This window comes from Camelina sativa, chromosome 20, assembly GCF_030686135.1.
Source record: "Camelina sativa cultivar CO46 ecotype springtype chromosome 20, ASM3068613v1".
Classification (NCBI taxonomy): domain Eukaryota; kingdom Viridiplantae; phylum Streptophyta; class Magnoliopsida; order Brassicales; family Brassicaceae; genus Camelina; species Camelina sativa.
Window position 1 is genome coordinate 34,793,810 of NC_141899.1, and position 27,064 is coordinate 34,820,873.

At 40.0% G+C, this 27,064-nt stretch overlaps 1 protein-coding gene and 1 long non-coding RNA gene across 3 annotated transcripts; both read left to right on the plus strand.

Moving 5' to 3' along the window:
* Positions 1 to 21,582: 21,582 nt before the first annotated feature.
* Positions 21,583 to 24,108, plus strand: LOC104771947 (uncharacterized). Of its 2 annotated transcripts, none has more exons than XR_015593493.1 (8): positions 21,583 to 21,818; positions 21,928 to 21,979; positions 22,086 to 22,382; positions 22,475 to 22,525; positions 22,638 to 22,823; positions 22,956 to 23,040; positions 23,268 to 23,349; positions 23,733 to 24,108. It is a non-coding gene; the product is annotated as an uncharacterized LOC104771947 (long non-coding RNA). The 2 variants fall into 2 exon arrangements; XR_015593494.1 differs by having other exon boundaries at positions 23,788 to 24,108.
* A 440-nt stretch (positions 24,109 to 24,548) lies between these two features.
* On the plus strand, positions 24,549 to 26,768 carry LOC104771949 (uncharacterized). The gene is made up of 6 exons (XM_010496573.3): positions 24,549 to 25,266; positions 25,360 to 25,418; positions 25,506 to 25,575; positions 25,664 to 25,792; positions 25,882 to 26,010; positions 26,097 to 26,768. Exons 1-6 carry the CDS (start codon positions 24,646 to 24,648, stop codon positions 26,601 to 26,603), a joined length of 1,515 nt encoding a protein of 504 aa, XP_010494875.2. The 5' UTR covers positions 24,549 to 24,645; the 3' UTR covers positions 26,604 to 26,768.
* Positions 26,769 to 27,064: the final 296 nt, after the last annotated feature.

Here is a 27,064-nt window from a genome sequence, read left to right on the forward strand (position 1 = left end):
ATGTTAGATCTAATACTGGATTATCAAAAACAGTTGAATTAACAAAGAAATCGATGAAAAACGAGTAAATAAACGACCGGCGGCCATGACATAGGGTTACAGGTTCGAGTGGAGAAGATGAATCGAAATGACTGTTTTACCCTTTATTAAAAATGACGAAAAATGCACAAAATAGGATTTTGAGGCGTCGAACCCGTGACACACAACCTGAGAAACGGGTCACTAACCAACTAAGCTGTGCGTTTTTCCAGTAACTCTCACGCAAACAAAGTATATAACCACCAAACGTTATAATATTAATATTAATTATAATTCTATGCCTGCTCAGATTCACTCGCGTAATAAATTTATAAAGTTAGTTTTCTCACAACATATTATACAAAATAATTAAAAAAATTGAACTCAAAATTCGAATAAAAAATAAAAAAATTCCGACAAAGTAACTAAGTGATGGATGAGTTATTGACTTACACGGCTGACTTATGAAATATTTGTAAATTAATATTATTATAACTCAATATTTAAATGTACAATTGAAATATGAATATTACAATTATTATAACCAATAAAAAGTCACAATTATAGAGAAAGATTGATTTTTACAAATTCCCACCAGAATGTGTTAAACATACAACACATGACGTTTATGGGTTAGGGTTAGGGTTAGGGTTGGGCTTTAGGGTTTGAGATGTAGGGTTCAGATGAGTAACATTATTTGTTTTTTGGTTTTGGTTCTAATGTGTTTTAATGTGTTTGGTTTAAGGTGGTAATATGGATATACTAATATTATTACCATTTGAATATTTTTTTTAAAAAATCAAAAATTATTTTGGTTATTTCCGGTTATGGGTCGGTTAGATTAATATATAACCATAAATAACTCAAAATATATTGTAATTAAGTAGATTAGCCTAATATAACCGAAAGTAAACCAAATATAACCGAAATTAACCAAACATACCAATTAAAAAATACCAAATTGGAAAAATTATTTTTTCGGTTCGGTTCGGTTTGGTCTGTTATTTAGTCATTCTAATTTGAGGGTTGGCTGAGTTGTGGTAAAGTTATGGCTGAGTTATGCAACAGATATATTAATTTATTATATACATTCTCGAAAATACAAAAAGTGTTGTTGGGGAGACGCAAACAATAATTATGTTTATTGTTAAGAACCACACGCGTAATAAATGAGATTTTAGCGATTTTTTATTTAAAAGGAATTCAAAATTTGAATTTGAATTTTTAATTTTTTTTTTTTTTTAATAAAAGTATTTCTCAAACAGTTGACTGATATGGCTGAGTTATCGACATAAACGGCTGACTTATGAAATATTTGTAAATTAAAATTATTATAACTCAAAATTAAAATATAGAATGAAAAAATGAATATTACAATCATTATAAGTAATAATAATAATTATAGACAAAAATTGATTTTTACACAGTTTGATCAAAATGTGTAAAACATTCAAAACATGACATTTAGGGGTTAGGGTTAGGGTTAGGCTTAGGGTTTGAGGTATAGAGTTCGTATTTCCAACATTATGGGTTTTAATATAACAATTTGGTTTGGGTTATACTGTGTTTGGTTTAAGGTGGTAATTTGGATATACTAATATGATAACCATTTGAAAATTTTAAAAAAAATTGAAATTACTTTTCGGTTATTTCCGGTTATGGGTCGGTTAGATGAATATATAACCATAAATAATCTAAACGTTACCCAAATTAGGTCGATTAACATAATATAACCGATAGCAAGCCGAATATAACCATAATTAACCGAAAAATAATGGAAAAAATAGTTTCCGGTTCGGTTCGGTTTGGTCGGTTATTTAGTCATTCTAATTTGAGGGTTGGCTGACTTATGGCTGAGTTATCGTTTAGGGTCTTCTCAATAATATGAAAACGTATTCTTCTTTCATGGGTCTTTTGTTATGTCAGATTTCTAATAAGTATTAAAACGTCTCTCGATATTACAAAAAGTGTTGTTAGGGAAGCGCAAAAAATCACTAATTCTGTGCCTGCTCAAATCCACACGCATAATAAATTCATAAAGTGAGCTTTTTATCACAAGATATTATTGCAAATAATTAAATAATTATTATTCGAATTTAGAATTTTATTTTTCTAAAAGTATTAAAACGTCTCTCTATATTACAAAAAGTGTTGTTAGGGAAACGCGAAAAATCACTAATTCTGTGCATGCTCAAATCCACACGCATAATAAATTCATAAAGTGAGCTTTTTATCACAAGATATTATTGCAAATAATTAAATAATTATTATTCGAATTTAGAATTTTATTTTTCTAAAAGTATTTCTCTAACAATTGAATATTAAAATTATTATACTCAAAATTTGAATTTAGAATGGAAATATGTCTATTATTAGGTTAACTGATGGTTTCCCGCCAAAATATCGCTTTACGGCTGAGTTATGAAAAAAGGAAAAACGAAAGGTCATGTGACGGCTGAGTTAAAGTGAGTTTTGGCTGAGTTATCACAAGAAACAATCTGAAAGTAAATGGATGACATATATGACTTTACGGCTGAGTTATAATATTTACGGGAAAACGAAAGGTCATGTGACGGCTGAGTTATAGTGAGTTATGGCTGAGTTATCACAAGAAAAATCTGAAAGTAAATAGATGATATATATGACTTTACGGCTGAGTTATAATATTTACGGAAAAACGAAAAGTCATGTGACGGCTGAGTTATAGTGAGTTATGGTTGAGTTATCAAAAAATTATTTTTTCGTTTTCATTTAATTCATATATCAAAAAAAATAATTTTTACTGTTTTTCTTTTATTTAATAACTTTTTTAATTAGTTATTTTATTTCTCCTAAATTATTATTTTTTATTATCCTTTGAAATGAAAATAGACATAGACCTAAATTTTATTCAAAAATGTTACCAATCACTAACAAAACTAATTTTTTTGAAGTTGAGTTTGAATTATTATGTGTTATGGTTGATGTACAAGTTTGAGGTATATCCTTTGTAAAATTGTTAACTCAAAAGATTATTCAACATCATGGAAATTTTCATGAGTTAAAGATGTAGTAAGTTGAGTTATCTATTTTTTTAATTAAAAAAAAACAAAAATTCAGTTATATAATACAAAAAATTATTTTTTTCGTTTTTATTTAATTCATATATCAAGAAAAATAATTTTAATTGTTTTTCTTTTATTTAATATCTTTTTTAATTAGTTATTTTATTTCTCCTATTTGAGTTGAGTTATCTATTTTTTTAATTAAAAAACGAAAATTCAGTTCTATAATACAAAAAATTATTTTTTCGTTTTTATTTAATTCATATATCAAAAAAAAATTTTTTACTGTTTTTCTTTTATTTAATAAATTTTTAAATTAGTTATTTTATTTCTCCTAAATTATTATTTGTTATTATCATTTGAAATGAAAATAGACTTAGACCTAAATTTTATTCAAAAATGTTACCAATCACTAACAAAACTAATTTTTTTGAAGTTGAGTTTGAATAATCATGTGTTATGGTTGATGTACAAGTTTGAGGTATATCCTTTGTAAAATTGTTAACTCAAAAGATTATTCAACATCATGGAAATTTTCATGAGTTAAAGATGTGGTAAGTTGAGTTATCTATTTTTTTTAATTAAAAAAACGAAAATTCAGTTATATAATACTAAAAAATTCTTTTTTCATTTTTATTTAATTCGACCTATTGCTTCGCATCCCCCCATTCCTGGGATTACTTCCTGACAGGGCTTAGCTGGTTCCTCCGCAACTAAGCCAGTGACCAATGAAATGAGGGGAGTCTTTTCTTTTTCCTCAACCAGGACTGGCAGCTTCCACGGACAGGGACATCTCACTCCGCCTTGATCTCTGATTGATGACAGTACTAGATACGGAATCTCAAACCGAGAATAGCACTTCTCTCACGAAAGCCATGGTGAAGGACCTCTACTGCCTCTACTAGTCCTTACCGAAGTGGAGGCAATCCATGAACTAATTTTCTGCCTCTACTGCCTCTACTAGTCATATATCTAGAAAAATAATTTTTACTGTTTTTTCTTTTATTTAATAACTTTTTTAATTAGTTATTTTATTTCTCCTAAATTATTATTATTTATTATCATTTGAAATGAAAATAGACATAGATCTAAATATGATAAGATTTTAAATATTATGACATGCATGTAGTTAATTTTTTAATTTGCAATGTAACAAAGAAGTTTAGTTAACAATGTAACTCAGCCACAACATGAAAAACATTACAGTAATTAAAAAGCAAAAAAAAATTGCTGCCAAACTCAACCGCTTCATCAACTGAAAATATGTAATTCAGCCGTATCGTTTGATAAGTCAGCCGTAACTGAATAACATTCTAGTAATTAATCTTTTGCTAATAAGTCAGCCGTCAAACGGCTGAGTTGTCGATAAGTCAGCCTATGACGGCCGAGTTATAGTTTTTTTACCATAACTCAGCCGTAACAACATCTCATAAGTCAGCCGTTTTTCATAACTCAGCCAGGCGGAAAATGTTAACTCAGCCGTGTCGTTGTGATAACTCAGCCAAAATTTTGACAACTCAGCCGTGTCGTTGTGATAACTCAGCCAAAATTTTGACAACTCAACCATCGGGTGAAAACTCAGCCATAACTACAGCTGAGTTATGCGCATAACTCAGCCAGATTTAATAAGTCAGCTGTAACCCTTGGCTGACTTATGCGCATAACTCAGCCAGATTTTAATAAGTCAGCCGTCCGCTCTTACTCAAATGTTTTTCCGATGACTCAGCCGCAACATACCTATAACTCAGCCGCAACATACTATGTAACGCGTTACGGCTGAGTTATGGTTACACGTCAGCAATTTCTGACGTGGCGTCTGACGTGGCAATGACATTTTTGTAATTACATTTTTTCCTGTAACATAAAACAGGGGCACGCTGGATATTTTGAAAATACCCGAAACATTCTAGTAATAAAAAAGATTTTTGTAGATTCTGGTAATATTACCTAAATGAGTAACATTTGAGTAATTCACCCAAAAAATAATTAGGGACAAACGGGTAGCCTGATCGTGTAAAAAAGACGCAGACCTTATGAAAGGACCGACCCTTTTTTTTTTTTTTTGATAATAAATAATAAATATAATATAATAAATAACTACAACTAGTGGTCCCATACCCACTAGCCACCTAACCACATTCACAACCAACAGCGGAACAACATACCAATAAATATCCAATAAACCAATAACCAAATAATTAATATCCAGTATTAATTCCAAACAGCATAAATCAAATAACCAACAATCCTAACAATGCTCTAAGACTCAACTCTAGCAACCTAACAATGCCAGACAACATCCAATCGAGTCCCTAGAACATCCTCCTCTTCATTGCCTTGATTCCACGGTCACACTTTGCCTTTACCTGCACCACAAACACAAATTGAGATGCATGAGTATTTGATAAACACTCAGTGAGGCAATCCTCCCATCTACTGGGCTATACACACAAGCAATAAGATCTCTACATGCCACAATCAACAATCAATAAAAACAAACCAGGCATTATACAAAGCATGCAACATCCGACGTAACTGAAAGAAGGGTGTCGACTGACACCAGATGGTGTCGATCGACACTGACAATCTGGTGTCGACCGACACCCTGCCCGACACTCCCGAAAACCCTAGTTTGTGTCGACCGACACCTCCACATGGCATCGATCGGCACTCGCCAAAGTCTCGAGCCGTCCTCGCATTGGTGTCGACCGACACCCCAACTGGTGTCGACCGACACCGTCGCCGAGCAGCGATTTCCCTCGATCAAAAACTCCGAATCTCGCCTCCAAACTTCTCCAATCCGCTCCTTGCATTCTCAGAAGCCAAACCCAGCCAAAACAGCGACGAAATACCATAGAGAACTCACAGAAACAACCTCATAAGCACCAAATCACATGAAATCTAGAGATCTTAGCTTAGATAAGCCATGGTCATGCACTCACCTCTTTCAAGAAGATTCTGACCAACAAGAACGAATTCCCTCACTCCTAGAAAGCTTCTAACACCTTCCCAGCCTTAGATCTCCTAAGAACAGCAAGGAATCTCTCAAACTCTTCCCAAAAGCTCAAGAACACTTTTCTCTCTTTCTTTTTCTCTAAAAGCGGCCAAATAACACAAAAACACGACCCTAGGTCGTTTTCCCCCTTTTACAACTCGATTTAGGGATTCCCTAAACCAACCACGCAAACCGGACAATTAAAATTGAACCGACCAAACCGGCCACAGCTGGTGTCGATCGATGCCTCACTAGAAGGTGTCGATCGACACCCTTACCAAATTACCAAAAATTGGTTTGCGGGTGTTACAATTCTCCCCCACCAATCTAGATTCGTCCTCGAATCTCGAACAACCATCAGCCAAGGACTCCCGTGCAACCGTCTCCACAGCCCTCACTCCTCCGACTGATCTACAGAAGGTCACCTCTAGGCGATAGACTCACGCTCCAGGCGTCATTTGCTCTTGACTTTTTGGACTTTCCTTTACTCATAGGCCTAAACCTTGAGTTTTTATCGGCTCCTCATCAGACCTAAGTCTGCATGCCAAATGTTGGCTCCTCATCAGGGCGAAGCCCGCATGCCATAATATATAAGGAAAAGTTCAAACTCATCTCTCGGGTTGCCACCCTACAGCGTGCCCCCGGATCGTCATCCGAAGTCGATATACCAACCATACTCCCGAGCCACAAGTCTCTGAATATGGCAGTACTAGGAGAACCTAAGGCCCCCAAGAGTCGCGAGCAAACGATTCTAAACACGTCCGAGTCCTATCCCTATCCAGGTTTCCTTCCCGTTGTTCGCGTAGAAACATCTCAATGTCCTACCAACCACATATTCCCTTACTGGAATACCTCATGACCACACAAGGATCATATACACGCCACAAGGGCCGCCACAAAGGCCAAACAAAATGTCCTAAAGAGGACCGCCACAATGGCCAAACAAATGTCCTAAAAAGGACCGCCACCAAGGCCACACAAATGTCCTAAAGAGGACCGTCACGAAGATACTCTGGCTAAAAAGCCCGTCACAAAGACCACACATTGTCTAAAAAGACCGCCACACACGGGCACACTGACTCAAAAGTCCGCCACTAAGGCCACACACAAGCCCCCTTTAAGGCTCTCCACCGCTAAAATGGACAAATTCTAACTCCCACAAAACTTTCCATATTTAGCACTTTCCATTTTTGGAAACTTTCCACTTTTGGAAACTTCTCCTCCAGGAAACTTTCCTACACAGCCCCGCCTCACGGAAACTTTGTACCCTGACACCACCTCATCTTGTTACTGAGTCGCACAACCAACCACCCTAAGCGACCGAGTAACAAGAGAGATGGGCTGGAATACTCCATTCCCGCTCCAGCCACGGATTACAGATGGGACCAGGCTAAACAAGCTCAAGTCCGGCTTGCTTCTCATACCACTTCTTGAACCTTGCCTTCATCTTTGCCTCAGGCTCCCAAGTCTGCTCCTCAACACCATCACAGTCCCACAGAACTCTCATCAAAAAAATCTTCTTCTTCCGAAGTTCCTTGATCCTCCTCTCGAGAACCCCCACTGGTCTCGCCTCCACAGTCATGTTAGGCTGAAGATCCTCAGGAATCTTAGCCAACACCTGCTCACCCTCACGGAGACACTTGCGCAACATAGACACATGGAAAACCTTATGGAATGCACGTATAACCTCAGGTAACTCCAATCTATATGCCACTGGTCCAACCCGCTCAATCACTTTGAATGAACCCATATACCTCGGACTCAACTTAGTCTCTGACAATGACCTGTTCGGACCCCGCAACATGGCCATCTTGAGGTACACTCTGTCTCCTACCTGAAACTCAAGATCTCTCCTCCTCCTATCTGCATAACTCCTCTGCCTATCCTGAGCCTCCTTCATGTTCAGCTTGAGAACCCGAATCTTCTCTGAGGTCTCCTGAACAAAACTAGCACCAAACATGCTCCTCTCCCCCACCTGAGTCCAGCATAATGGTGTACGACATGGCCTCCCATACAAAGCCTCATAAGGAGCCATCTTAATACTCGCCTGATAACTGTTGTTGTAAGCAAACTCTACCAGGTTCAGATGATCTGCCCAATGGCCACCCCAATCCAACACACACATCCTCAGCAAATCCTCCAGCGTCTGGATCGTCCTCTCAGACTGTCCATCTGTCTGGGGATGATAAGCTGTACTCATATGCACCTTGGTGCCCATCTCTGCCTCAAATGCCTTCCAGAACACCGAAGTGAACTTAGAATCCCTATCAGACACAATGCTCGCTGGCACCCCGTGCAACCTGACTATCTCCCTCATATACTTCTTAGCCAAGACCGCTGCTCCATCAGTCTTCGTAATGGCCAGAAAATGTGCTGACTTAGTCAACCGGTCCACAATGACCCAAATAGCATCAAAGGTCCGTGACACTGGCAATCCTACCACAAAATCCATGGTGATCATATTCCACTTCCACTCTGGAATGGATAGACTCTTTAGTAATCCGCTTGGAACCTGATGCTCAGCCTTCACCAGCTGACACACGTCGTACCTCGCGACCCAACTAGCTACAACCTTCTTCATCCCGACCTAATGATAGTACCTCTTGAGATCACGGTACATCTTAGTCGCTCCTGGATGAATAGAAAACATGCTCGCATGAGCCTCCCTCAAGATCTCCTATCTCAAATCCTCATCCTTGGGCACGCAAATCCGACCGCGCACCAAGATAGTACCATTATCTGAGACCTGATACTCTGAATCCACATCCTTAGAGGCATTCACCAGCCCCAAATCCTTCTCCTGAGCCAACCGCACCCTACTCAGAAGATCTGCTCTATCTACTGCTTCCAAACCCAACGGTTCCTGTGAAACAGCACACAAGCTCAAAGCACTGATCTCCCCTACCAGAGACTCCATCTCCTACTCCTGAGCCGAAGTTACCCTCTTCCGACTCAAAGCATCTGCAACCATGTTAGCCTTACCAGGATGATAGGCTATCTCCAAATCATAATCCGCCACAAGCTCCATCCACCGCCTCTGTCTCAAATTCAACTCAGGCTGAGTGAATATATACTTCAGGCTCTTATGATCTGTGAACACCTTTACCTTTGCACCATAAAGATAAGATCTCCAAATCTTCAGGGCAAAAACTACAGCACCCATCTCCAAATCATGAGTAGGATAGTTGCCTTCATGCATAGGCAATCACCTTCCCACGCTGCATCAGAACGCATCCCAAACCAACTCTAGATGCATCTGTATAAACCACATAGGGTTCTCCCTGCTCAGGAAAGCCAACACTGGCGCAGTAGTCAACATCTCCTTCAGGCTTGCAAAGCCTTCCTCACACTCTTCTGACCAGACAAAAGGAACATTCTTCCCTGTCAACTTAGTCATAGGACGTGCTCTGCTTGCAAACCCCTGCACAAATCTCCTGTAGTAACCTGCCAATCCAAGGAAACTTCTGATCTCTGTGGCATTCTGCGGTCTAGGCCAATCTCTGATAGCCTGAATCTTCTCTGGATCTACAGAAACCCCCTCTGCAGAAACAATGTGACCCAGAAAGCCCATCTCACGCTGCCAAAAACTGCACTTGCTCAACTTAGCAAACAACTTCTGCTCCCGCAGCTTCTCCATAACCGCTCTCAAATGCACGGCATGCTCCTCAGGACTCTTAGAATAAACCAGGATATCGTCGATGAAAATGATGACACACATCCAGAAACTCCTGAAACACGCTGTTCATCAATCTCATAAATGCTGTTGGCGCGTTAGTCAACTCAAAAAGGCATCTCCACGAACTCATAATGCCCATACCTCATCCTGAAAGCCGTCTTTCTCACATCTGCCTCATCTATCGGTATCTGATGATAACCCGACGCCAGATCTACCTTAGAGAATCAAGTAGCACCCCTCAACTGATCCAACAACTCATCGATCCTAGGAAGAGGGTACTTGTTCTTCACAGTGACCCGGTTCAAACCCTGATTATCAATGCACAACCTGAAACTCCCAACTTCTTCTACACAAACAACACCGACGCTCCCCACGGTGATACACTAGGACGGATGAATCCCTTACTCAACAAATCCTCTAGCTGCTTTTTCAGCTCTGCCAAACAAACACTCAAGTATGCCGACATCAACTCGAAGCCACATGAATGTCAACCCTCTTGTTCGTCCAAAAACCTCTAGTAACATGTCTCTTAGGGAAAACTTCTAGAAGATAGATTAATCCAAAATTAGCTTTCCGCTTAGCTATTCTCCACAGCAAATCATCAATACGAGCGTAATAAAACAAACAAGTACCATACGTTCGCATATTCCAATTCACCACATCAAATGCTTTGCAGACCGTCAACTTAACCTACTTGACTTGTTTCCCCTCAGCAAGCTTACCAAAACCTCAAATCTAGTAACCCTGTCCGTCTCCAATGGACTTCATCCACCATCGTCGAAACGACTAGTTTATCTTGCCATGAAGGCTTCTCGTGAATCTTATGTACCTGGCAACCATGCCCTTACCGGCTCATATCTGCTGCAACTCTCCTTCTCGGGACTCCAACACCACCGGCCACTCAATCCTGGCACATCAGCCACATATTCTTGACCACTCTGGTCATAAAATCCTGGCCCACCGGCCAACATAATCCTAAAATCCAAGATTAAACCATCATCACTCTCGAGGTCTACATTTCGTCGTTATGTTCATACTCACGTTCTATACATTGCTTGCTCACAACTCTTCCTCTCTTAGGTCGCAACCTTTTAGCCATACCGATCTCACTCTCAGACCAGCGTCTTCGAGTTATACCGTCTCACTCTTGGACCACAATCCTCAAGATCTCGGTATCAGGGGAACTACTCATCCCCTCAGGGGAACATCATCCCCTCTGCCACTCTCGGAGCCCTCAGCCCCTCGAGCTATCGGTATTCAGGGGAATAATCATCCCCTTAGGAGCAACAATCCTTAACGACTATAAACATCTCTCGACACAAAGTACCTCCTGTGGTCCGAGTATAACATTGCAATGTTACACCTGCCCACTAATCTTCTAATATCCAACTGGATTAACCCCCAAACAGAGAAATATCTGCTCCAACTGCATATGTCATCCTATCCGCCTCTCTAGGTCCGATACCCCTTGAGAATAATCTCATACCGGTCATCTACAACCGCTCCATCCTGTTAACATAAGGTGGAAAGTCCTCAACATCTGCAGCCCTCGGCTGCACCCCGCCACATACGGCACAACTGGAGCCTACACTGGTACCCGTCTCGGTAACCGCTCCAACAGCACGCCAACCGATCTGCCAAGCAATCATCTCGACCCTGGGCTCCACCTGCTGCAACCCCACACCTGGGTTCCCAGCACCACCGGCATGCTCACCGGCTAACCCCCTCTGGTCCCTCTTGATACACTTGCGATCCTCTGATGTACCTCCTCGTGGAACTCTGGACCACACACTCGCTAGCCTCGGGACCCGCCCGACAATGACCACGACCACGTCCCCGTCCACGACCAACAACTCAAACACCTTAACCACTGATCTTCCAAGAACAGAGGCTAGCAAGCATAAAACATATCAATACCACACAAAGAAACATAACAATAACTCACCGTGGAATCTCATTGAAGGCTCGAAGAGGATGTTCTAGGACTCCATGCCACACACAATTGACTAACTCACATAATCAATCAAAACATGCAATCCAAAACATCACAACAGAAACCTAGCGAACCCAAACCTAGAACCGTAAGGGCTCTGATACCAAAATGAAAGGACCGACCCCTTTTTTTTTTGATAATAAATAATAAATATAATATAATAAATAACTACAACTAGTGGTCCCATACCCACTAGCCACCTAACCACATTCACAACCAACAGCGGAACAACATACCAATAAATATCCAATAAACCAATAACCAAATAATTAATATCCAGTATTAATTCCAAACAGCATAAATCAAATAACCAACAATCCTAACAATGCTCTAAGACTCAACTCTAGCAACCTAACAATGCCAGACAACATCCAATCGAGTCCCTAGAACATCCTCCTCTTCATTGCCTTGATTCCACGGTCACACTTTGCCTTTACCTGCACCACAAACACAAATTGAGATGCATGAGTATTTGATAAACACTCAGTGAGGCAATCCTCCCATCTACTGGGCTATACACACAAGCAATAAGATCTCTACATGCCACAATGAACAATCAATAAAAACAAACCAGGCATTATACAAAGCATGCAACATCCGACGTAACTGAAAGAAGGGTGTCGACCGACACCCTGCCCGACACTCCCGAAACCCTAGTTTGTGTCGACCGACACCTCCACATGGCATCGATCGGCACTCGCCAAAGTCTCGAGCTGTCCTCGCGTTGGTGTCGACCGACACGCCAACTGGTGTCGACCTACACCGTCGCCGAGCAGCGATTTCCTTCGATCAAAAACTCCGAATCTCGCCTCCAAACTTCTCCAATCCGCTCCTTGCATTCCCAGAAGCCAAACCCAGCGAAAACAGCGACGAAATACCATAGAGAACTCACAGAAACAACCACATAAGCACCAAATCACATGAAATCTAGAGATCTTAGCTTAGATAAGCCATGGTCATGCACTCACCTCTTTCAAGAAGATTCTGACCAACAAGAACGAATTCCCTCACTCCTAGCAAGCTTCTAACACCTTTCCAGCCTTAGATCTCCCAAGAACAGCAAGGAATCTCTCAAACTCTTCCCAAAAGCTCAAGAACACTTTTCTCTCTTTCTTTTTCTCTAAAAGCGGCCAAATAACACAAAAACACGCCCCTAGGTCGTTTTCCCCCTTTTACAACCTGATTTAGGGATTCCCTAAACCAACCACGCAAACCGGACAATTAAAATTGAACCGACCAAACCGGCCACAGCTGGTGTCGATCGATGCCTCACTAGAAGGTGTCGATCGACACCCTTACCAAATTACCAAAAATTGGTTTGCGGGTGTTACAATTCTCCCCCACCAATCTAGATTCGTCCTCGAATCTCGAACAACCATCAGCCAAGGACTCCCGTGCAACTGTCTCCACGGCCCACACTCCTCCGACCGATCTACAGAAGGTCACCTCTAGGCGATAAACTCACTCTCCAGGCGTCATTTGCTCTGGACTTTTTGGACTTTCCTTTACTCATAGGCCTAAACCTTGAGTTTTTATTGGCTCCTCATCAGACCTAAGTCTGCATGCCAAATGTTGGCTCCTCATCAGGCCGAAGCCCGCATGCCATAATATATAAGGAAAAGTCCAAACTCGTCTCTCGGGTTGCCACCCTACAGCGCGCCCCCGGATCGTCATCCGAAGTCGATATACCAACCATACTCCCGAGCCACAAAGTCTCTGAATATGGCAGTACTAGGAGAACCTAAGTCCCCCAAGAGTCGCGAGCAAACGATTCTGAACACGTCTGAGTCCTATCCCTATCCAGGTTTCCTTCCCGTGGTTCGCGTAGAAACATCTCAATGTCCTACCAACCACATATTCCCTCACTGGAATACCTCATGACCACACAAGGATCATATACACGCCACAAGGGCCGCCACAAAGGCCAAACAAAATGTCCTAAAGAGGACAGCCACCAAGGCCAAACAAATGTCCTAAAGAGGACCGCCACCAAGGCCAAACAAATGTCCTAAAGAGGACCGCCACCAAGGCACTCTGGCTAAACAGCCCGCCACAAAGGCCATCTGTCCCGAAGGACCGTCACAAAGACCATCTGTCCCGAAGGACCGTCACAAAGACACTATGGCTAAACAGCCCGCCGCAAAGGCCATCTGTCTCGAAGGACCGTCACAAAGACACTCTGGCTAAACAGACCGCCACAAAGGCCAAATAAATGTCCTAAAAAGGACCACCACCAAGGCCACACAAATGTCCTAAAGAGGACCGTCACGAAGACACTCTGGCTAAAAAGCCCGTCACAAAGACCACACATTGTCTAAAAAGACCGCCACACACGGGCACACTGACTCAAAAGTCCGCCACTAAGGCCACACACAAGCCCCCTTTAAGGCTCTCCACCGATAAAATGGACAAATTCTAACTCCCACAAAACTTTCCATATTTAGCACTTTCCATTTTTGGAAACTTTCCACTTTTGGAAACTTCTCCTCCAGGAAACTTTCCTACACAACCCCGCCTCACAGAAAATTTGTAGCCCGACACCACCTCATCTTGTTACTGAGTCGCACAACCAACCATCCCAAGCGACCGAGTAACAAGAGAGATGGGCTGGAATACTCCATTCCCGCTCCAGCCACGGATTACAGATGGGACCAGGCTAAACAAGCTCAAGTCGCGGCTTGCTTCTCATACCACATCTTGAACCTTGCTTTCATCTTTGCCTCAGGCTCCCAAGTCTGCTCCTCAACACCATCACAGTCCCACAGGACTCTCATCAAAGGAATCTTCTTCTTCCGAAGTTCCTTGATCCTCCTCTCGAGAACCCCCACTGGTCTCGCCTCCAATGTCATGTTAGGCTGAAGATCCTCAGGAATCTTAGCCAACACCTGCTCACCCTCACGGAGACACTTCCGCAACATAGACACATGGAAAACCTTATGGAATGCATGCATAACCTCAGGTAACTCCAATCTATATGCCACTGGTCCAACCCGCTCAATCACTTTGAATGGACCCATATACCTCGGACTCAACTTAGTCTCTGACAATGACCTGTTCGGACCCCGCAACATGGCCATCTTGAGGTACACTCTGTCTCCTACCTGAAACTCAAGATCTCTCCTCCTCCTATCTGCATAACTCCTCTGCCTATCCTGCGCCTCCTTCATGTTCAGCTTGAGAACCCGAATCTTCTCTGAGGTCTCCTGAACAAAACTAGCACCAAACATGCTCCTCTCCCCCCACCTAAGTCCAGCATAATGGTGTACGACATGGCCTCCCATACAAAGCCTCATAAGGAGCCATCTTAATACTCGCCTGATAACTGTTGTTGTAAGCAAACTCTACCAGGTTCAGATGATCTGCCCAATGACCACCCCAATCCAACACACACATCCTCAGCAAATCCTCCAGCGTCTGGATCGTCCTCTCAGACTGTCCATCTGTCTGGGGATGATAAGCTGTACTCATATGCACCTTGGTGCCCATCTCTGCCTGAAATGCCTTCCAGAACACTGAAGTGAACTTAGAATCCCTATCAGACACAATGCTCGCTGGCACCCCGTGCAACCTGACTATCTCCCTCACATACTTCTTAGCCAAGACCGCTGCTCCATCAGTCTTCTTAATGGCCAGAAAATGTGCTGACTTAGTCAACCGGTCCACAATGACCCAAATAGCATCAAAGGTCCGTGACACTGGCAATCCTACCACAAAATCCATGGTGATCATATTCCACTTCCACTCTGGAATGGATAGACTCTTTAGTAATCCGCTTGGAACCTGATGCTCAGCCTTCACCAGCTGACACACGTCGTACCTCGCGACCCAACTAGCTACAACCTTCTTCATCCCGACCTAATGATAGTACCTCTTGAGATCACGGTACATCTTAGTCGCTCCTGGATGAATAGAAAACATGCTCGCATGAGCCTCCCTCAAGATCTCCTATCTCAAATCCTCTACCAGAGACTCCATCTCCTGCTCCTAAGCCGAAGCTACCCTCTTCCGACTCAGAGCATCTGCAACCGTGTTAGCCTTACCAGGATGATAGGCTATCTCCAAATCATAATCCGCCACAAGCTCCATCCACCGCCTCTGTCTCAAATTCAACTCAGGCTGAGTGAATATATACTTCAGGCTCTTATGATCTGTGAACACCTTTACCTTTGCACCATAAAGATAAGATCTCCAAATCTTCAGGGCAAAAACTACAGCACCCATCTCCAAATCATGAGTAGGATAGTTGCCTTCATGCACCCGCAACTGCCGCGAAGCATAGGCAATCACCTTCCCACGCTGCATCAGAACGCATCCCAAACCAACTCTAGATGCATCTGTATAAACCACATAGGGTTCTCCCTGCTCAGGCAAAGCCAACACTGGCGCAGTAGTCAACATCTCCTTCAGGCTTGCAAAGCCTTCCTCACACTCTTCTGACCAGACAAAAGGAACATTCTTCCCTGTCAACTTAGTCATAGGACGTGCTCTGCTTGCAAACCCCTGCACAAATCTCCTGTAGTAACCTGCCAATCCAAGGAAACTTCTGATCTCTGTGGCATTATGCGGTCTAGGCCAATCTCTGATAGCCTGAATCTTCTTTGGATCTACAGAAACCCCCTCTGCAGAAACAATGTGACCCAGAAAGCCCATCTCACGCTGCCAAAAACTGCACTTGCTCAACTTAGCAAACAACTTCTGCTCCCGCAGCTTCTCCATAACTGCTCTCAAATGTACGGCATGCTCCTCAGGACTCTTAGAATAAACCAGGATATCGTTGATGAAAATGATGACAGACACATCCAGAAACTCCTGAAACACGTTGTTCATCAATCTCATAAATGTTGTTGGCGCGTTAGTCAACTCAAAAAGGCATCTCCACGAACTCATAATGCCCATACCTCATCCTGAAAGTCGTCTTTCTCACATCTGCCTCATCTATCGGTATCTGATGATAACCCGACGCCAGATCTACCTTAGAGAATCAAGTAGCATCCCTCAACTGATCCAACAACTCATCGATCCTAGGAAGAGGGTACTTGTTCTTTATAGTGACCCGGTTCAAACCCTGATAATCAATGCACAACCTGAAACTCCCATCCTTCTTCTACACAAACAACACCGACGCTCCCCACGGTGATACACTAGGACGGATGAATCCCTTACTCAACAAATCCTCTAGCTGCTTTTTCAGCTCTGCCAAACAAACACTCAAGTATGCCGACATCAACTCGAAGCCACATGAATGTCAACCCTCTTGTTCGTCCAAAAACCTCTAGTAACATGTCTCTTTGGGAAAACTTCCAGAAGATAGATTAATCCAAAATTAGCTTTCCGCTTAGCTATTCTCCACAGCAAATCATCAATACGAGCGTAATAAAACAAACAAGTACCATACGTTCGCATATTCCAATTCACCGCATCAAATGCTTTGCAGACCGCCAACTTAACCTACTTGACTTGTTTCCCCTCAGCAAGCTTACCAAAACCTTAAATCTAGTAACCCTGTCCGTCTCCAATGAACTTCATCCACCATCGTCGAAACGACTAGTTTATCTTGCCATGAACGCTTCTCGTGAATCTTATGTACCTGGCAACCATGCCCTTACCGGCTCATATCTGCTGCAACTCTCCTTCCCGGGACTCCAACACCACCGGCCACTCAATCCTGGCACATCAGCCACATATTCTTGACCACTCCGGTCATAAAATCCTGGCCCACCGGCCAACATAATCCTAAAATCCAAGATTAAACCATCATCACTCTCGAGGTCTACATTCTGTCGTTATGTTCATACTCACGTTCTATACATTGCTTGCTCACAACTCTTCCTCTCTTAGGTCGCAACCTTTGAGCCATACCGATCTCACTCTCAGACCAGCGTCTTCGAGTTATACCGTCTCACTCTTGGACCACAATCCTCAAGATCTCGGTATCAGGGGAACTACTCATCCCCTCAGGGGAACATCATCCCCTCTGCCACTCTCGGAGCCCTCAGCCCCTCGAGCTATCGGTATTCAAGGGAATAATCATCCCCTTAGGAGCAACAATCCTTAACGACTATAAACATCTCTCGACACAAAGTACCTCCTGTGGTCCGAGTATAACATTGCAATGTTACACCTGCCCACTAATCTTCTAATATCCAACTGGATTAACCTCCAAACAGAGAAATATCTGCTCCAACTGCATATGTCCACCTATCCGCCTCTCTAGGTCCGATACCCCTTGAGAATAATCTCATATCGGTCATCTACAACCACTCCATCCTGTTAACATAAGGTGGAAAGTCCTCAACATCCGCAGCCCTTGGCTGCACCCCGCCACATGCGGCACAACTGGAGCCTACACTGGTACCCCTCTCGGTAACCGCTCCAACAGCACACCAACCGATCTGCCAAGCAATCATCTCGACCCTGGGCTCCACCTGCTGCAACCCCACACCTGGGTTCCCAGCACCACCGGCATGCTCACCGGCTAACCCCCTCTGGTCCCTCTTGATACACTTGCGATCCTCTGACGTACCTCCTCGTGGAACTCTGGACCACACACTCGCTGGCCTCGGGACCCGCCCGACAATAACCACGACCACGTCCCCGTCAACGACCAACAACTCAAACACCTTAACCACTGATCTTCCAAGAACAGAGGCTAGCAAGCATAAAACATATCAATACCACACAAAGAAACATAACAATAACTCACCGTGGAATCTCATTGAAGGCTCGAAGAGGATGTTCTAGGACTCCATGCCACACACAATTGACTAACTCACATAATCAATCAAAACATGCAATCCAAAACATCACAACAGAAATCTAGCGAACCCAAACCTAGAACCGTAAGGGCTCTGATACCAAAATGAAAGGACCGACCCTTTTTTTTTTTGATAATAAATAATAAATATAATATAATAAATAACTACAACTAGTGGTCTCATACCCACTAGCCACCTAACCACATTCAAAACCAACAGCAGAACAACATACCAATAAATATCCAATAAACCAATAACCAAATAATTAATATCCAGTATTAATTCCAAACAGCATAAATCAAATAACCAACAATCCTAACAATGCTCTAAGACTCAACTCTAGCAACCTAACAATGCCAGACAACATCCAATCGAGTCCCTAGAACATCCTCCTCTTCATTGCCTTGATTCCACGGTCAAACTTTGCCTTTACCTGCACCACAAACACAAATTGAGATGCATGAGTATTTGATAAACACTCAGTGAGGCAATCCTCCCATCTACTGGGCTATACACACAAGCAATAAGATCTCTACATGCCACAATGAACAATCAATAAAAACAAACCAGGCATTATACAAAGCATGCAACATCCGACGTAACTGAAAGAAGGGTGTCGACCGACACCAGATGGTGTCGATCGACACTGACAATCTGGTGTCGACCGACACCATACTGGTGTCGACCGACACCCTGCCCGACACTCCCGAAAACCCTAGTTTGTGTCGACCGACACCTCCACATGGCAGCGATCGGCACTCGCCAAAGTCTCGAGCCGTCCTCGCGTTGGTGTCGACCGACACCCCAACTGGTGTCGACCGACACCGTCGCCGAGCAGCGATTTACTTCGATCAAAAACTCTGAATCTCGCCTCCAAACTTCTCCAATCCGCTCCTTGCATTCCCAGAAGCCAAACCCAGCCAAAACAGCGACGAAATACCATAGAGAACTCACAGAAACAACCACATAAGCACCAAATCACATGAAATCTAGAGATCTTAGCTTAGATAAGCCATGGTCATGCACTCACCTTTTTCAAGAAGATTCTGACCAACAAGAACGAATTCCCTCACTCCTAGCAAGCTTCTAACACCTTCCCAGCCTTAGATCTCCCAAGAACAGCAAGGAATCTCTCAAACTCTTCCCAAAAGCTCAAGAACACTTTTCTCTCTTTCTTTTTCTCTAAAAGCGGCCAAATAACACAAAAACACGACCCTAGGTCGTTTTCCCCCTTTTACAACTCGATTTAAGGATTCCCTAAACCAACCACGCAAACCGACAATTAAAATTGAACCGACCAAACCGGCCACAGCTGGTGTCGATCGATGCCTCACTAGAAGGTGTTGATCGACACCCTTACCAAATTACCAAAAATTGGTTTGCGGGTGTTACACCATGACCCGGACTAACATTATTCGGATCGTGGATGGATTATCAGAGTTTCCAATCAATGACTTCTCACGAAACCTGTAAGCAATTAGGGAGAAAGAATATTCAAATTAATCATAAAACAGTTGTGTATTACCGACATTAGTACTTACCATATCAAATCTTTTCGACATTTAAGCTCCAAATTCCAAATCAAAAAATATTAAAATCCGAAACTTACTCCTTTCCCAAACTAACAAAATCGGACTCTATCATCTCCACAATCAATATTCAAAACTATTAAAAATAGATAAATGAAATCCCTAAACATCCACTATAATAACATATCAAACAAAAACAAATTACAAAACATTAACTGAAAATCTTTAGCTGATTACATAGAATAGTCGACTAGTTAATCTTAACACAAATGGTGCTCTATTTTAGTCTTTTAGTCATATCATCGCAATCAGCTCTATTACTACTATAAAAACCAAAGAAGACGGCATACACAACCAAACACATCAAACCTAAAGTAACAAACCAGAAAGTCACCTTAATAGTATTGATGGCCACATCACAATTTCACAAGTGAGAATCTCATTAAAATAAAAATAAAAATAAAATACTCCCTCTGTTTCACAAAAAAATGTCATTCTACACAGATTTTTTTTTGTTTCACAAAGAATGTCACTTAAATGTAATTTTTTACATCAAATTTCTAATTCTACCCTTAACCCAAATCTCTTTTTCTTAAATTTGAATGATTAATTACTCATTAAATAAGGGCAAATATGTATAATTCAAGTTTTTCTTAATTAAATAAGGGCAAATAGACTCTTTGTTTCTTAGATATAAATGGTGATTTATGATCGTAAAATGTCCTAATTGAATTTTGTTGACGAATTTGCATACGGGAGACAAATGCGATTTGCAAGTTTGGGATCGGAAAATGTACATATGCAGGCAAGTGTCAGTAAGATCGCATAGATAGAGGATTTTACTTTAGAGGAGAGATTGTGAAACAACTAAAAAGGGTCTAACTTGTTTTTGCATTAGAGGACTATCATCATCCACAACCACAAACCAATTAATTTAAAACCTCTTTAACTAAAGTCTCAATAAATAAATGTACTAGCCTCATCCACAAACAATTTGACAGAACAACTCTTTAGGTTTAAGGGTTCCAATTGTATATATCATTAGATATACACCGCGGTACACCGCAGGGCTATTTTTTAGTTTAGGTACACTTAAAATAAATGACTAATTTATTTGTCTACATATGTAAATAATTTTTTTCAAATTTTTAAAGTTTTTACAATTGATAAAGTCTAATATATTGTTTAATTTATATTGTCTGTATTGATTTTGTGACGGCGGGTTAATAATTGAAAATATCATTATTTAGTCTTTATAATTCTATTGGATAAACTATTAGTCTTTTTTTTGTTTCTTTGTATTTGTATTTACAATGTAAGTTAAATATAATTTTAATACTACTGTTTAAATAAATAGATGAGTTTACCATAATTTGACATCCATATTATGTGTGGGCAATAGTTTTTTGTTCATATAAATATCTGTTAGATTTTTCAATATTTGTTGAAATGTTAATTTTTTCATTCAGTAAATATTAAGTTTGTTGGAAAATACTACTGGACCCGGCAAATTGAATCTAAAAAATTAACGTTGATGGGTTTTAAAATATTCAGGCCCATTGTTTTTTTTTTGCTTCACCAAAACAACTGACGGTGGCCAAAAAAATAAAAATAAAAAACAACAACAACAGAAAAACGTTAAAAAAAAAAAGGTTGTCTCAAGAGAAAAAATCATTCGACAACATAGATCAGATTCAGTCGACGATGGATCAGACAACCTCTATTTCGGAATTGAAAGATCCAGAGTAAGATCCATCATCAATTTGTCTTAATGGAGTTCCCGATGTCGTCTTCAATTAATAAGTGAGGTAATCTTCTAAATATTGTTTAGATTCCGATCTATTCTTTCTATTTCTGATTATAGCTTAGAAACTGCAAAGATTCCTGCTTGACTTGTTCTTTTATGTCTGATTCCAGCGTTTCTTCTGAGCGCGGAAATCTATAAACGAATATGGGTATTCTTTATAAGGTTAGAATCTGAATCTAAATCGGTGTTTTTTTTTTTCATCTTCTAATGTTTAGATTTATATTGAATTTGATGTTTCTGATAATTTAGTGCTTTTTAAAAATATCAGGAACTCGAATGACGAACATTTAACCAAAGATAAGTAACCCTAAACCCATTTCTTTATTTGTAAATACCTATGACTTATCTATCCAAAAACTCTAATCTTTTTGTTTTTTGATATTACCAGTATATATATTATACCATCATTCGTTATTCTTCCACTTCTATTCTTCTACTTCTATTTTCAATAAGGAAGTCTAGAGACAACAATTGGATTGAAGTTTGGCGTAAAACTTACCATATAGTTTTGGATTTCTTTTTCCTTGCAAGTAGGGAAATATTTTTTCTCTAATGGATCACTAAGGTAATATCTCTATCTGTTCTTTCTAATTATGCGTGATAGTTATCAAATGATTTAGAGGCATCATTTATTTGATCTTTGATGTATGATTATAGCTTTTGAGTGGAGCTTCGAGATATATAATCGAATTGAGTCTTCTTTCAAAGGTTTGTAGCTTTCCATCAAAATTGATTTTGTAAATTATTGTGGTTGACATGGATACATGTTTAGATTTTTTTCAAGTTCAAAGTTTCGTTAATTAATTTCTTTTGTTAAAAGTCAGGAGAAGAAATGAAGAACACTAAATCAAAGATAAGTAAACAAACCCTCTTATCGATTAGTAGATGCCTCTACTACAATCCTTTAAAACTCTAATGTTACATTTTACTTGGTCAGGGTACAATTACTTAATCAAAGACGAAAATTGGGGAACAAATGTGTTAAAGGTTGACTTATAAGAAACAAGTAATTTGGATTTCTTTTCCCTTGCAAGTAGTTTTCGAAAAAAGATAAGATACTGAATCTTTTTTTAGTTTTATAAATATGTATTTTTCTTTTAAATCAACTCTAATGTGAAACTGGTTTTATTTTTGTCAGGGTAATTCCTGTTACAGGGTTACATAAGTTAAACTTTGAAAATAGAAGTGGAAGAATAACGAATGATGGTATAATATATATACTGGTAAGTTATTCAAATAACAGGCCTGGTATTGAAAATAATCTAGGTTTACTTTGCAGATTAGTTGAGATTATAAGCATAGCATAATAAAAGTGTCTGATAATCTATATATAGATTCATCAATTAGTAAAGGTAAGATGGTAAATAGTGTAAGAATTTGTTTAAGTTACATTATATTAACCTTAACCGATACTGTTATATATAAAGCTAATTGTGTTTTGTTTCTTCAGGTTGAAGTTCATAATAGAAAGAAAATAACTGTAACACAGAACTGCTATCACCATACTGCATGTTGAAGGTAATTTGATTAAGGTTGGTATCTATATATGCATTCACTACAATTAGCTTTTAAATTTTTCTGTGTGTTGAATGCATTGACTTTTACAAATTTAAGTGATTATAAAAATTGTGTCTCAATCAAAAATAATAATAATTGTGTTTAATAATTTATGATAATGAAAGTACACTGCCGGTTGAATCTGTATCTAGAAACTAAATAAAAAATAATAAAATAAGCAAAAAATTGTTTTAATAGGAAGTAAAAAATGAACCCAGTTACCAATAGGAAGTCTATTCACATATTTGTTTAGCAATTTCTTCTTCACTGATGCATGAATCTTTTTACTCTGCAAGAATGAAAGACATAAGATGCATTAGTAATAGAAAATAATAGTATGTTTCGTAAACGTAAACAGTAGAACTTACCATCGAGTCTGACAAAACCAACTCAAGTGTTTCACCACCATTTAGACGCCATGAATGGATGACCTTCACTTGAACCCTCCATGAGGTTTTCTATGGGCGAACGTCTTTCAAGAAAGAAAAAGTAGCAGCCATGATGTGAGTGATGTTTAGATGTGCTTGCTTCTGTTTAATTTTCGTTTAGGTGGGTATTATTTATAGGGAAACCGATTAGGTCATTGAACACATTTGTAAAGATATCAAAAAGATATGATGAACCGATAATTAGAGAGAAAATTTTGTTTTCTGTTTTTTTTATGGAATCTTTAGGGGACATGTTATATTTAAAATTTATTTCTGTTTAAGTTGATTGATTTTGGAGTTGTGTAATTGTTGGAGCAAATTTTTGGAAATCAAGCAGTTTAAACAGAAATCTCGGAGAAGATTGTAAGGCAAGAAAAATTTTCTGCATTTAATTGTTGAAGATAAACAGATGGGGAAAAGAGTTTGTGGGTTATGAAAATTTCGTGACAGGATGGGATTGGCCCAAATGTTTTTTGTAATCGTGTAACCCAATATTAGTTTATAAGCTAATAAAGACAGTGGCAGAGTTGTAAATAAGTTGGAAGTCCATGATTTATTCTATAAATCTTTCTGAAAATGTATATATAGATTAATTAATGGATGTCTATTTTCTAAATAAATGGAGTTATCTTTCTATCTCGTACTACCAAAAAAAGTGATTCAGCCCAATGCTGTGGTTATAGCCCAATAACTAATGGGCTGATTCGGATCATTTAAACCCGACCCGGTATAAGTCAATCTATGGCGCTCTCTGGTTAAAAAACATTAACAAACCTCGTTTAGGGTTTCGTCAATCTCTTTCTCTCTCTTTCTTCCTCTTTGTCTCATTGAAATCGAACGACGATGGGGAAGAAGAAATCGAAGGAAACGGAGGCGGAACCTCAAAACGAAGAACCTCAGGCTCAATCAGGTATCTTCACCACTCTATTCTCCGGCGATGTGGCTGAAGGAGGAAGCTCTGGCTTTGCGAGTCTCTTCTCCGACGATAACCCTTTCCGGCGAAAACAACCTCAGGAAATCAAAGATGAGGAGAAAGGGGATAAAAGAAATGTCGATGAAGAAGAAGAAACAGTTTTGCCTGTGAAGACGAGGAAATATAAAAAGGAGAAGAAACTGAAATCACCAGATGGTGTTGAAGAGAAAGAGACGAATTCGGAGGTTATTGAAGAAACTGGGTTGGAGTCAAAGAGGAAGAAGAGGAAGAGAGATGAGATTGAGAAGGAATACGAGACGAAGAAGTATGGAAGCGTTGAGATGAAGAAGGTTGGTGAGAAGAGGAAGAAGGCTGATGAAGTAGCTGATACGATGGTTTCAAAAGAAGGATTTGATGATGAGAGTAAGCTTCTTAGAACTGTCTTCGTTGGGAATTTGCCTTTGAAGGTTAAGAAAAAAGTCATCTTGAAGGAATTTAGTAAATTTGGTGTGGTTGAATCTGTGAGGATACGCTCTGTCCCCATTGTCGATGTGAGTTTCTTATATAGCTTAAAGATGAGTTTCTTTTTTAGGTTATTGTGTTTAATGGTTTCTGATTTCGTGTGATTTCTTTTGAATGATTAGTCGAAGAGGACTAGGAAAGGAGCTATAATGCTTAAACAAATCAATGAGAAAGCTTCAAGGTCTGTGCTTGAAACCATGTATTGTAATTTTGATTTTGTATGGTTTACTGAAGAAGAGTTAATGTCAATCTTTTTTGGGAAATGCAGTGTCCATGCCTATGTTGTGTTTGAAACAGAGCAGTCTGCTGAAGCTTCTCTGGCACATAACATGTCTCTGGTAATATAACCTCTTAGCCTTTTGTTTTCTGTGGTTGAGTTTAGAGAGTTATGTGTAGATTGATTGATGGTTTTATGTTAATATTCAGATTGATGGGAATCATGTCCGCGTTGATAGAGCATGTCCTCCTCGTAAGAAGCAGAAAGGTCAGGATGATGCTCATTTGTATGATCCTAAGAGGACGGTCTTTATGGGTAATCTCCCTTTAGATGTGAAGGTTAGTTTTACTATTCTTAGGGCTCTTCTGTTTAATTTAGATAATCGAACACAATCTCAGATTCTCAGGTTTGTTTGTTTCTGATGCAGGACGAGGAAGTGTATCAACTGTTTACGGGTAAGAGTAATCTGGAGAACAGCATAGAAGCTGTTCGTGTTATTAGAGATCCTCACTTGAACATTGGGAAAGGAATAGCTTACGTCTTGTTTAAAACACGGGTATGTTGAAAGTAAACTTTGATCTTTTTGAGGTTTGAGTAACATATAAGTAGATCTGATGAGTTCTTTTGTTTTGTTAACTATAGGAAGCTGCAAATCTCGTAATCAAGAAAGGATATTTGAAGCTAAGAGAAAGAGAGTTACGGATTTCTCGAGTCAAACCTGATGCAACGCCATCAAAGAGAAAGAGCAATCCTTCTGAAGCCTACTCGCCGGCCGATAAAAGAATGCGAAAGGACAAGGTGGTGACACCAACTCCGACGGGGAAGGCTAATCTTTCATATCAAGGTGTGCGAGCTTCAAAATCTGCTGATGATAAGAAGAAACCTTATCAGAAGAGCCCCGGACAATCAAAGATGAGACCTAGAGGAAGTAGCAGCAATGAAGACAACAAAAAGGCTGGGAATAATAGTGCTTTGAAGCAGAGAAGTCAGAAGCGGCCAGCGGTTGCAGCAAGAAAGGCGAAAGCAAATGCAAAAAGTTCGTCGAAAGAGAAAGAGAGCGGTGGTAAGCGATTTGCAGGGACTAAGCGTAAACAAGAAAACAGAACGCCTGAAAGCTTCTCTAAGAAGAAGAAACCGAAGCGGTTTTAGGCGGTTTCTTTCAACCATAATGGTGAACCTCTTTCTTCTTCAGTAGTTTTGATACTAGTCGTTTTGTATCGTTCAATATCAGTCATGATATACTGTAATGTTGCAACAATTATGTTTCTGTGCAAGTTTAAAAGGAAAGCTATTTTGATGATTATTTACACAAAACAGAATTGGAGTTTCTGTGCTTGAACTTGACTTCTCACGGACTGTCTTGGATAAATTTTTCAACTGTCTTGTGAGTTAATCACTAAGAGTTTGAAATCAACATGAAGAAAGTGAAAATATTATTAGTCGACAAAAAAAAAAAAAAAATGAAAATATTATGGGACCTAGAATATTACATAAAAGTAGGTTTATTACTATAACAACACGTTATGATTTCCGAGTTACTCAAACAATACAGAAAAGTTTGCTTATTACTTCTAAACTAAGATTGTGTGTTTTACTACAGTAATGCCATT